Source organism: Schistocerca piceifrons, chromosome 2, assembly GCF_021461385.2.
Source record: "Schistocerca piceifrons isolate TAMUIC-IGC-003096 chromosome 2, iqSchPice1.1, whole genome shotgun sequence".
In the NCBI taxonomy this organism is placed as follows: Eukaryota; Metazoa; Arthropoda; class Insecta; order Orthoptera; family Acrididae; genus Schistocerca; species Schistocerca piceifrons.
Window position 1 is genome coordinate 434,772,035 of NC_060139.1, and position 12,487 is coordinate 434,784,521.

Consider the following 12,487-nt stretch of genomic DNA (forward strand, 5'->3'; position numbering starts at 1 on the left):
TTTCAGTCTGTGGCTGGTGGTTCCTCTATGGGTTTCCTGCAAGATTAAAATGTTGCCTTTGCGTTTGCTGCACATGTCAGACTAGACGTCCTTTATTTGTGTATGAACCTTCAGTGTTAACTGAAGTCATTTTTAAGGCTACTTCTGGAAAGGACCTTTTGTTTTATTTGTGTTTCTCCTTGGTGTATTGGATTTAAAAGGGTTAGCTGGCTGCATGCCATTTCCAGTCTTTACCTTTATTCAGTCTTATAGGATGCTCCTTCTGTGTCCCTGTGTAATGAATTACAATGTTCTATCTGGTCATATACTGATCTCTTTTTGAGGATATATTGGTAACCTGTAGATCAATAGTTTCACAGATTTGTTAAGTTTTCCCAGTTTAACATTAGCCAAACTTCTCCAAATTTTAGTCATCCATGGAATAACCTTCATCAAAAGACAGTTGATTATGAGGAATAGTGTATGTGCAGTACTGTAACAGATTACTCTTTTATTTTAGTGGAAAGCTCATCTGATTCTACTTGATTATAAATTTTTAGAGACATTATGATTTTCACGTCAGAGGTTGTTAATTTGAAAACTTAAAGCTTGTGCAATTTTTCTTTGCTATTCAAGTTCTAAGGAGTGGTGAAAAATGATCCTTGTTGTTACAATTTATGAAGAAATTAATGAAGGATTTACATGTAGCACTGGAATCTGTAATGGTTTACAGAGACACTTTCTCTTCATTTCATTGCCAACTCCACTTCATATTAGAGACGAAATGGCTTTCTTTCAGACTTTTCCATTTTAAATGAATATATTGTTTTCAACATGTTTGGAAGCTTGTACTGCTTTGTAAAATGTAGTTTCATATATACTTACATATTAAGAAAATTCTGGTTTTGATTAATTTTTGTGTCCATAAGACGTTTCCTCTTCTTGATGCTATCCACTCTAATTCCTTTGTTAGCTACAATCTGTTTTTATGAGACCTTATGTTGTTTCTGGAGAGTACTTGGGTACTTTGTTTACAACTGTCATTTTATCCATTTTCTGCTCCAGCCTTGAATGATATGTGGAAGTATCTCTGTAATTTTACCTTCATGATCTTTTTGTGAGATATACATAGGAGAGAGAGCAATACGTGGGGTGATTCTTCTATAAATGTATGCTCTTAGAATTTTAACAATAAACCACTCCATGATGTGCAGTGCCTCTCTTGTAGCATCTGCCACTGGAGTTGGGTGAACATTTCCATCATGCTTTCATGCTTACTAAATGAACTTGTGACAAAATATGCTACTCTTATTTGGATATTACATAACTAATGAGGAGGTATTGAATAGAATTGGGGAGAAGAGGAGTTTGTGGCACAACATGACAAGAAGAAGGGACCGGTTGGTAGGACATGTTCTGAGGCATCAAGGGATCACAAATTTAGCATTGGAGGGCAGTGTGGAGGGTAAAAATCATAGAGGGAGACCAAGAGAGGAATACACTAAGCAGATTCAGAAGGACGTAGATTGCAGTAAGTACTGGGAGATGAAGAAGCTTGCACAGGATAGAGTAGCATGGAGAGCTGCATCAAACCAGTCTCAGGACTGACAACACAACAACATTTGGATATTCTCTGTTTTGTCTATCAATCCTACATCATAAGGGCTCCAGACCGATGAGCAATAAATTGATCATATAATTAGTTTTATATGGTTGTTCCACTTTAAATCACTCCATACACATACTCAAATATATTTAATGGATGTCACTGCTTCCTGAGATTGTATGGCAATGGTGTGTCCGTTCAATAAAGGGTCTTCTAGCCCATTTGACAAGCATGCGTTACATTGGCCTTGGTTTATTTTTGGGGGTGAACTGCAAATCCCTGCACCAAGCATGGATCATTTGCAGGTCTGTTCATTTCATTACAGTTTGTAGCACTGATGCTTCTGGGAGCACCCACGTAATTTGCAATACCCTGCCACGTAACAGACTTTAGTGACACAAAGGTCTTGGTCACTTATTTGACTGGGAAAAAATATAACAACAAAAATCATTTACTGTCTTGTCATAGCATTTTAACCATGCCAAAGTAAGTTTCAACTATGCCAAAATAAATTTCAAAGCCACAGCTTGGACTTTGAAATGAATATAGATGTAGTAAAAATGCTGTGGAAAGACAGCAGACAGTTTTTGTCACTAAGTTTTCCTTTTATTCACATCACAGTTAGCAAAAATGTGTACTATGACTACCATGAAACTTATATTAATGTTCATATTAATTAAGTAACTTGTTTCCACATGTGTACTTCATAATTACAAAGCTGTAAACTGGCCCTTGCTGCCCATCTGCTCTTAACCAGAACTACTCTATTTTGCCATCATATTCAGGTTTCTTTCTATATTTTTCTCCAGCAAATTCTTTGTTTGATGTATGTGGTAAAAACAACAGCTTAACAGTGTACCAGAAGAAGCATTGTTATTTTTTATTCAGAGTAGCTGCTTTTCTTCTAATATACAGTTATAAAATAATTACTGTTGTGGTATCAGACACCAAATGCAGCATATTGACACCACATGTAGTGGGTGGGTGCCAGGAGGTGCCGTATTAAAACTAGGCGAGAACTTTCCAAATGATTTATTTGTTTCTACTACAGCGCCCCGTTCATCTCAGTCCACGTCCCACAATGCTGAGGCCACTGCCCCAGCGACCCAGTGCAACATGCTGCTGTGTGTTGGCCTTGTAGGACTGCATCGTCAGGGCTGCGCCAACAGCCAGCTCAATGGTCTTCTTCCCCGTTGACTCAGAGCTACTCCACTGAGAGCTGCCGAGCGGCCTGCTGCATCCTTTCTCACTGGCATAGCTGGTGGTAGTGAGCCGTGGAGTGGCCCGCTGATGGCTGGCTGGCGACAGACCCCACATCAGCCTCAGGGAGTCAAACCAATGACCTGCCGTGGACTGGGACGATGGCGCCCCATCTGTTGCTGCATGTAGCCCGCCAGTGTGATATGCCCCGCTGTCCAGGAGAGCTGCCACACTTGAATGAATCTCATTAAAAAACGGCACATATTTATACTTGGCTGTGTGACTCTGTTTTGCCAAGCGCGCCAATTCGCATCAAGTACGCGTAACACTTAGGTAGGCCAGTGGCCCTCTTCTGCCTGTGACTTGCACCATGGAAACTGCTATGCGCACCCTCTCTGGCAGTTCTATGCCCCTGTGGCCTCTACTTGCCTTCGCAACTAATGGTATGCGTAACTTACTGCAATCTGGCCCGCACCTGACTATAACTCGTGCTCTGAATATTGCACAAAACTAACTTTCCCTATCCTAAATGGTTGTGCTTCTACATTACTATAGTTTAAATTTGAATAGATTAGCAATAGTGATAATTTTTTGTTAGTTTTCATAGCAGAAGTATTCAGTAGCTGCTATTTTTGCCTGTTATTGTGTAACTCGACTCATTCAACATTCCTCAAGGCTCTCCTTCCTAATGGGATTTACAGAACATTATGTGTGAATGAATGGATATTACTTTCAACTTACATTCTGCCTTCTCTCACTGTGTGCCAACCAGTCTCCCTATGTTATACCTTTATTTCATTTTGATTATTTCTCTTCTCCCGCTCCCCTCCACCTCTCATCCACCCTCCCGTTCTTTTCACACTTCCATCTTCCCTCTTGCCAACTCATCCCCATCCTTTACTCACTTTGTTTTCTACCTCCAGCTTTCATTTCCTTTTGCAATCCAAATTTTTCCTTTAAATTGTAGTGCTTTTGCTGAACAGTGGTTATAACATCTGATTTGTACCAAAGATTTTGAATCTTGGCTAGGTCTCGAGCTGCATTTACTCCAGATAGGACATGATTCAGAGAGACTAGCACTATTTAGCTCACTACTAATTTTTTTCTGTTTTCCTATTCTGATATAATCTGGAGAGTTGATATTTTTATTTCATTTGTGTATATGTCAGATCTGTTTTACCAGCTGATAAGTGGACATTGCATTCCTGTTTGTGATTACATGACAACATAAAATTTTGATGTTAATTTATGTCAGTACTTTCCTTTGTAAGTTAAAAATTCCTTTTAAATCTGGAGGAGTCAGTAATGGGTAAGCAACATAACATGTGAAAAGCACAAAAACTCAAAATATAAATAATTTTGATAACAGATTAATACAAAGGAATGTGAGACTGTGTGAGCACCAGTACTGTTTTGCAGGTGTTTATACAGAGCTGTTCATCTCTGTCTTGCATATTTACTAACATGATACATGTAGACTGGTGAGCTGAGGATAAATATTATGCAATACATTTAGGGCTTGGTTTTATGAGATTTCTACAAAAAATGCACTTATTTTTAAGTTACTAATAACTTGAATAAACACTCTTCTGAATTGTGATCCCATAACTTTTTTTATGAATTTTACCCTGTGGGTACATTGTTAGCATCTAAGAACTTTCACTCTGGGAATGTCTGTTATTCGATTGTCAGATCAGTAGTGCCACAACATTCTTTCCACCAGTGGTGTTAGTCATACGTAGTTGGCAAGCTAGCCTAACAGATATTAGAAGAGTCAACATCAAGTATCATAGTAGGTATATTTACCATTCCATTCATTTGTGAAATATTGTGGAGGCTGCAGTACCTGTCTTTGTCAAGGGCTGTTGAGTGATGGTCCTAGACTTGCTCATTCTCTGGACTTCAGCAGAATGTGGGTAGATCATCTTGTTTAGTTATACACTCCTGGAAATGGAAAAAAGAACACATTGACACCGGTGTGTCAGACCCACCATACTTGCTCCGGACACTGCGAGAGGGCTGTACAAGCAATGATCACACGCACGGCACAGCGGACACAGCAGGAACTGCGGTGTTGGCCGTCGAATGGCGCTAGCTGCACAGCATTTGTGCACCGCCGCCGTCAGTGTCAGCCAGTTTGCCGTGGCATATGGAACTCCATCGCAGTCTTTAAGACTGGTAGCATGCCGCGACAGCGTGGACGTGAACCGTATGTGCAGTTGACGGACTTTGAGCGAGGGCGTATAGTGGGCATGCGGGAGGCCGGGTGGACGTACCGCCGAATTGCTCAACACGTGGGGCGTGAGGTCTCCACAGTACATCGATGTTGTCGCCAGTGGTCGGCGGAAGGTGCACGTGCCTGTCGACCTGGGACCAGACCGCAGCGACGCACGGATGCACGCCAAGACCGTAGGATCCTACGCAGTGCCGTAGGGGACCGCACCGCCACTTCCCAGCAAATTAGGGACACTGTTGCTCCTGGGGTATCGGCGAGGACCATTCGCAACCGTCTCGATGAAGCTGGGCTACGGTCCCGCACACCGTTAGGCCGCCTTCCGCTCACGCCCCAACATCGTGCAGCCCGCCTCCAGTGGTGTCGCGACAGGCGTGAATGGAGGGACGTATGGAGACGTGTCGTCTTCAGCGATGAGAGTCGCTTCTGCCTTGGTGCCAATGATGGTCGTATGCGTGTTTGGCGCCGTGCAGGTGAGCGCCACAATCAGGACTGCATACGACCGAGGCACACAGGGCCAACACCCGGCATCATGGTGTGGGGAGCGATCTCCTACACTGGCCGTACACCACTGGTGATCGTCGAGGGGACACTGAATAGTGCACGGTACATCCAAACCGTCATCGAACCCATCGTTCTACCATTCCTAGACCGGCAAGGGAACTTGCTGTTCCAACAGGACAATGCACGTCCACATGTATCCCGTGCCACCCAACGTGCTCTATCCTGGCCAGCAAGATCTCCGGATCTGTCCCCCATTGAGCATGTTTGGGACTGGATGAAGCGTCGTCTCACGCGGTCTGCACGTCCAGCACGAACGCTGGTCCAACTGAGGCGCCAGGTGGAAATGGCATGGCATGCCGTTCCACAGGACTACATCCAGCATCTCTACGATCGTCTCCATGGGAGAATAGCAGCCTGCATTGCTGCGAAAGGTGGATATACACTGTACTAGTGCCGACATTGTGCATGCTCTGTTGCCTGTGTCTATGTGCCTGTGGTTCTGTCAGTGTGATCATGTGATGTATCTGACCCCAGGAATGTGTCAATAAAGTTTCCCCTTCCTGGGACAATGAATTCACGGTGTTCTTATTTCAATTTCCAGGAGTGTAGTTGGAACAACAAGCTGGTCATAGGCCATTAATTAGAGCACCTGATGATGACTGGCTCCATTATCAAAATATTATGCAGAAGATTAGAGGTGATATTTCAACTGGTCTGCTGAAAAATATTTTCAATCAGCCTCACTGAGAAAATTTCAGAAATCACAGTAAATATCCATTCTACCAATGATCACCCTTCTTGGATTCTGGCAGAGCCTTGCAGAAGGTGAGAGGCAGGGAGAGGTAGAAGCAGGCTGTAGTTTTGAGTTAGCCTGTGAATGTTCTCAGATGGCATAGCTGGAAGAATAATGTCTATTATAAGCAATTATCTAGAGTAAAGATACAGTTTACCCTTTGTAACCTATTGCGAATATCTAAATATATCTGCAGATTTTGTTGTTAGTGATGCAACAATATACTAATATTATTAAACAGAGGTTGTTCCACTGTTTTGTTAATCTCTGTGTGGATGTAACTTCCAGACTCGCTTACATGTGGATGTAACTTTCAGACTCGCTTACATATCTGGACAATTATGTTCTTTGTGTGCTTTTACTGTGTTTTGCTTTGTTGATAACATCGCATGGAATCAAGTCATCCTACCATCTTTTTTTTCTTTTTTTTTTTTTATTTCTTTGAAAACTGTGTGTTCTGACACACTGCAGTGCTACCCTGTAGATAAACACATGATAATAATATCTTTCTTTCTGACAATTGCATAACAGATACTTTGACAAAAAATTTGACTTCATCTTAATATACTCAAAATTTATTGTCATTGAGCCTAAAATGATTAGTTTATTATCGATAAGTGACCTGCTTAGTACAAGGCTGATTCTAAAAATAAGAAAGAAGTTTACAATTATGAAAAGGATAGATTGCTACTCATCAAAAAGATGACACATTGAGTTGCAGGCAGGCACAATGAAAACACTGTTACACACTGAACATTCACCCAAAGCCTTCTTCAGAAAAGAAGTTGGAAACACACACACACACACACACACACACACACACACACACACACATCCACACAAGCAGGTACAAGCAGATTGCAAGTACATCCAGGAAAGCTGTAAAAAGCAGTCATGTGTGTATGAGGTGTGCCTGCTTGTGTGAATGAGTATGTGCGTTTTCCTTTCCTTTCTGGAGAAGGCTTTTGTCAGAAGCTCAGTGTGTACCTTTTTTTTCCCATTGTGCTTGTCTGCAGCTCAACATGTCATTTTACAGTGAGTAGCAATCTATACTTTTCATAATTGTTGATATTTCAACCTGGACTTTCCATTGTTTAGTAACGAATGTTTGTTTCTCCAGGCAGTTTTATTCAAGAAAACATACTTTGATGTCTTAGCTATTTTTGTATGTTGTTTCCATTCATATTTAAACAGGTGTTTCAGGTCAACTTTCTTATGTGCTTTGTATACTCAGTGATGGCCTAGTTATTGAACCCATCACTAACATCCCCTTTCAGTTTGTTGTCATTTTCATAGTGCTTTCTGCTCAAAAAATGCTTCAGTTTTGGAAAAATATGGTAATCGCTCAGTATAAGGCAAATGTTCAAAAACTTCCAAAGCAAGTCCTTCATTAATGCAGCAGAATGTGGGTGAACTTTATCATGAAGTAGTACAATGTTGCTGGACGAAAATCCATTCCATTTGTTTCGAACAATATGGCATGGTCAATTAAGGGCTTGGCAGTAGGTCACTGCATTTACAGTCTATCCTCTAGACATAAAGTCGATCAGTAGGACACCCTTTTGGACCCTGAACGCTGTAGCCTTAACATTTTTGGAGCTCAGAAGATGTTTGGCCTTTTTTGGTTTGCTGGGGATTGTGAACAATGCAATTACATTGATTGGTGCTTTGTTTTTGAACTTTTATGTGAAACTCAGGACTTCTCACCAGTAAAATCTGGTAAGAAACAAATTTGTTTATTAAACATATTGAAAAACTTTCAAAATTTCCAGATACTAAAAAGGCTTATTTTGTTATTTTATTTTACTTTTTTACAGCCACCACAGCCTTTGAGTCAATGGGATGGAATTAAGGATGCACTGGAAGAAGGAAACATTTGTTCACAAATAAATATGAAGGGCCAGTACAAAGGAAGTGAAGATTGCCTGTATCTGAATGTGTATTCTCCAAAGGTGGGAAATGAGGATGAACATCAAAGCTGCTTGTAGCTCTCTGCAATAAGTCAACAGCAGGATTAGTTTCAATTAGTTCTGAGATTGTACTGCTGGCATGAATCTTGTACTAGTATGTAATGATTAATTGAGTTAAGGATATATTAGTGTTTAACTGTATAACAGAATAACATTAAAATGGAATAAATGAATTATTGTAACTAACCATAGATACCTGTAAGAGTAATCAAAAATCTATAAAAGATGAAAGATATTTCCTGAAATACAAATAACAGTATGAACAAAGATAACAATCCAGTACATAGGTGGTTAATATAATATATGTCGTCTTTTCGTTTTGGCCATCAGTTTAATTTTTTCTGGTCTTTTTCCTTGTCTACTATTCATTCATTCTCATACCTCACAACTTTCTTTGCTCTTTTGTCTGTGCTGATTTTGTTCTGGGTCTAGTTCTGTTCTTGAAGCCTGTGCAAGCCTGCATTTTTTATTTAAAGCTCACCCTGTTGTATACCTCTAGTTCCTGTATTCCCATTTCTTCCAGATTGCTTGTGCCTCTTGGATCCAGCATACTTTGGTTCTCTTGTACACCAGAAACTGAGTTAGTTGCTGTGCTGACCTCCTCTGGTCCATTATAAGGATGTGTCCAAAGAACCTTTCCTGATGATGTCAGAGATTCTCTCTATCTCAGTTCACTCATCTTCTAAATTGACCATTCTCTGTTCTTCAAGATCCCAATATTCTCCTGAGAATCTTTTGTTCCACTAGTTCTAGCCTCTTAAGCGCTCCTGTTCTTGATAGGTTAAGAGTTTCTCCTGCTACAGGGTAGATCACTGTCTGAAAAAGTTTCAGTATTGATTAAAATAGTCTTGTTATTGTGGATGTTCATAATTAGTTCATATGCTAAATTAATTTTGTTTATTCATGCTCCTCTTGGAAGTGTAGGGACAGCATTGCAGATGGCCTCACAGGCATTGGTACCATGAGATGGAGGAGCATGCAGTGCTGATGACTGCAGAAGAGCTCTGCTAGACTCTTCTCCCCTGTCGGTGTTGACCTGTAAGAACTCAAAAAAAGTGTTAGCGCATCTGTAAGAACATTGGCCAATATTCCTTTACCTATGTTTTAAAAGTCCACACAAGTCTCTCAGCCTTGCCATTTGATCAGGGGTGGAAAGGTGGAGAAATCGGGTGCTGAATGTTATTTCTGCAGCACAACTTGCCAAAAGCCTGAAGTGAAGTAATGGTCTATTGTCCAGCACCAGCGGAAGAGAAAGTCCTTTAATAGTAAAAATTCTGCTTAGTACTTTGACTATAGCCTTCACACTCATATGCTGACAGTTGACCATGTACAGAAAATAGGAGTACAAGTCAAGGACAGTCAGCCAGGTAGTACCCAGGAAAGGGCCCATGAAGTTGACACAAACCCACTCCCACCTGCATGAGGGCATCAGCCAACTTGAGAACATTTGGTAGGGAGCCACTTGCTGTTGTTCGCACCAATGACCATTGCAGACAAGAGGTTCAACCTGCCAGTCTATACACGGCAAGTGTACACAGTGTTGGGAAAGCAGTTTAATTTGTAAGATGCCCCAGTGACTTCTGTGCAACAGCCATAAGATTGATGGGTGCAGAGGTTGCAGGTCCAGAGAAATCATTTATCTGTGGTTAGTACGATAACTCCATCCATCAGGATTAGCTGGTGGTGGAAGTGAAGTAATGCTGCAATGGGTTGGTGTTCCAACCATGTTGTATGTATCACTGTACCTGATGTAATGTCACATCCTTCCTCATGGCTGCAGCCAGACAGGCCCCCTAACAGGAAAAGTGTCCAGCACCTGTTGAGCCTCTTTGTTCAACTGAAAGCACAGGATGTTGTCTTGGTCGAACTCTGCATTGGCGCCTATCGGGAGACAGGACAGTCTGTTCAACTGAAAACACAAGATGTCATCTTGGTTGAACTCTGCATTGGGGGCCATCGGTAGACAGGACTTGGTGTCAATATTGGTGTGTTAAGTGGTTTTTCGGAAGTGAATTTCGTGATTGCAACTGCTGAGAAAGATGTCCAGTGCTGGAATCAGTGGGGAGTTTTAAATGCAGTCTGATGTTCAGAGCAGTCCATGTCTCTATGTGCCAAGATGAGCCTCAGGGCCACCATTAGCTGTTTGCCCAGTTGAAATATGACAAAACATAGTGCTGATACACTTGCCTGCAACTGTACAGAAGCCACACCTCTCTTCCGTGGGTTGCTGAGTGGGAGCACAATCAAATAAATTTTCAGTAATACATTATTTTTCCCAAGAAGGTCTGGAGCTCCTTCAAATTTGTGGGGTGAGGAAGCACAAGGATGGCTTCAACCAGCTTCTGTGCGGGCTTAATACCTCTGCTATAGAAGATGTGTCCTATGTATTCCACCAGCAGTTGAAAAAAAAGAAAAAAAAAAAAAAGATTTTTCAAGCTTGAGGCCTTCGAACTGAAAGTTTCCTACATGTTCTTCCATTGTGGCCCCCTTCATGACAATGTCATTTAGATAATTTATCCAGCCTGCAACATCGTGCAGTAGTTACTCGGGAAAACTTTAAAAGATCACTGGGGAACTGGCCACAACAAGAGCCAAGTGTTTAAAATTATGTAAAATGTGGTGAGTTGCATACCAGGACTTTCCATTCCTCATGTCGGGGTAGTTGTAAGCAAGGTTTGGAGAAATCAACCTTAGAAAAATGTTGGCCTCCCATAAGTGCAGAGAAAAGCTCATCCAATTTCAGAATGGCATACATATCTATCTCTAACTGGGAATTGACTGTAACCTTAAAGTTTCCACACAGGCACAATTTACCTGGCAGTTTTTTTCACAACAACCAAAGGTGTTCCTCACACACTTGCAGACAAAGGTTCAATAACATCCAAGTCCGTCTGTCTGTCTGTCTAGCTCATTTTTGAAAGCATCATGCAGTGCAAGGAGCACACGCCGTGCATGGAAGAAGTGAGGGTATGCTGATTTCTTTAATGTAATGTGTGCCATAAAGTTCTTCAATTTTCCTAGACCCCCAAGCAAAAATGTCGGGGTTTCCAATTCCTGAAATGGCACTTGTTCTGAGTCATGGATGAGAAATCTGAAAGCAGAAATAGTGCCAAGGCTGAAGTAAGTTCTCCATACCCATGCTGTGAAAAGCAAGGAAGCCGAGATGTCGTATGGCATTTTTGTACATTTCTGCGATTGTGATTGTCCTGTGAGTGAAATGCGTTGTTTGCTGTATGTTACAAAGCAGCAAGTAGTGGATTGAAGGGGTGGCACTCCAAGGTGGAGATACATTTGAAAGTTTAACAGGGACACAGAGTCACTGGTGTCGACCTGTAGCTGAACTTGTTTATTGTGCAAAGTGAGCATCATGAATGGTATCTTGGTTGATGCCACTGTGGTGTGAGATTCCAATAAAATCACATTAATGTCTATTAGTTCCTATCAAGGCAAGCATTGTTTGTCCAGAGCATGGCAGACAGATGTGAGATGCCCTTTCTTCCAGCATGCCTGGCACTGTGCCCACCTGTTGGGGCAGTCTTCTCTGACATGTCTTCAAACACAGTCTAGGCACAACAGAAAGAAAAAGTGGTTTGAGGGCCAAGACTTGTTTCCTTGTTTATGAGATGGAGTGGGAGTGCAGCAGTGTTTGCACTCTACTTTGCCTCATTTACTGTTTTGGCAAAGTTGGATCCCTCCCTGGGTCTGACGTGACTGCTGCCAGTTCACCCCACAATTCTAATCGATGACCCACAGCCTGTGAAACTGACGTATTGGGCCCATTTTAAAATGTGCTGCAAAGTAGGGTCTTCAAATTGTAGTAGAGTTTCTGGCACATCTTTTTATCCAGAGCCACCCAAGGGATCGTGTCACTAATCATCTCTTCTGCTATGATTCCTTACTTACTGGAGTCACAAAACAGCATTTCCTATTAAGTCCATACAGCTCAACCACCAAAGTACAGCATGACTGATTAGGCTCTTTATGACACTGATAAAATTCCACACAGGATGCAATGAAATGGCAGTGTTGTTGTCTGTGAAAGTATGTGGTTAATAGAACCCACACTTCTTAAAAGGTCAGATGTGCCGGTTCTGTGAGAGGGGAAAGTTTACACAATAGCTGGTGTGTACTGGATGAGATCCAGCACAGGAAAAGTGATTATACCAAGGCTGGATCCATTACCTGGAATGTGGTGACGTGTT

At 41.6% G+C, this 12,487-nt stretch overlaps 1 protein-coding gene across 5 annotated transcripts in view; it reads left to right on the forward strand.

Moving 5' to 3' along the window:
- The window catches only part of LOC124777160 (esterase FE4-like), a 174,859-nt gene that overhangs the window by 6,220 nt on the left and 156,152 nt on the right, over nucleotides 1-12,487 (forward strand). For 4 of the 5 annotated variants that reach the window (XR_007015691.1, XM_047252461.1, XM_047252465.1 and 1 more), the window contains exon 2: nucleotides 8,133-8,267. Coding sequence is in view for 4 of the 5 variants with exons in the window: in XM_047252461.1 (XP_047108417.1) it covers nucleotides 8,133-8,267 (135 nt within the window). In the remaining variant the exon portion in view is untranslated. Of the gene's footprint in view, nucleotides 1-2,664; nucleotides 3,229-8,132; nucleotides 8,268-12,487 lie in introns of those variants that run through there. The other variant, XM_047252464.1, reaches the window with a different exon arrangement.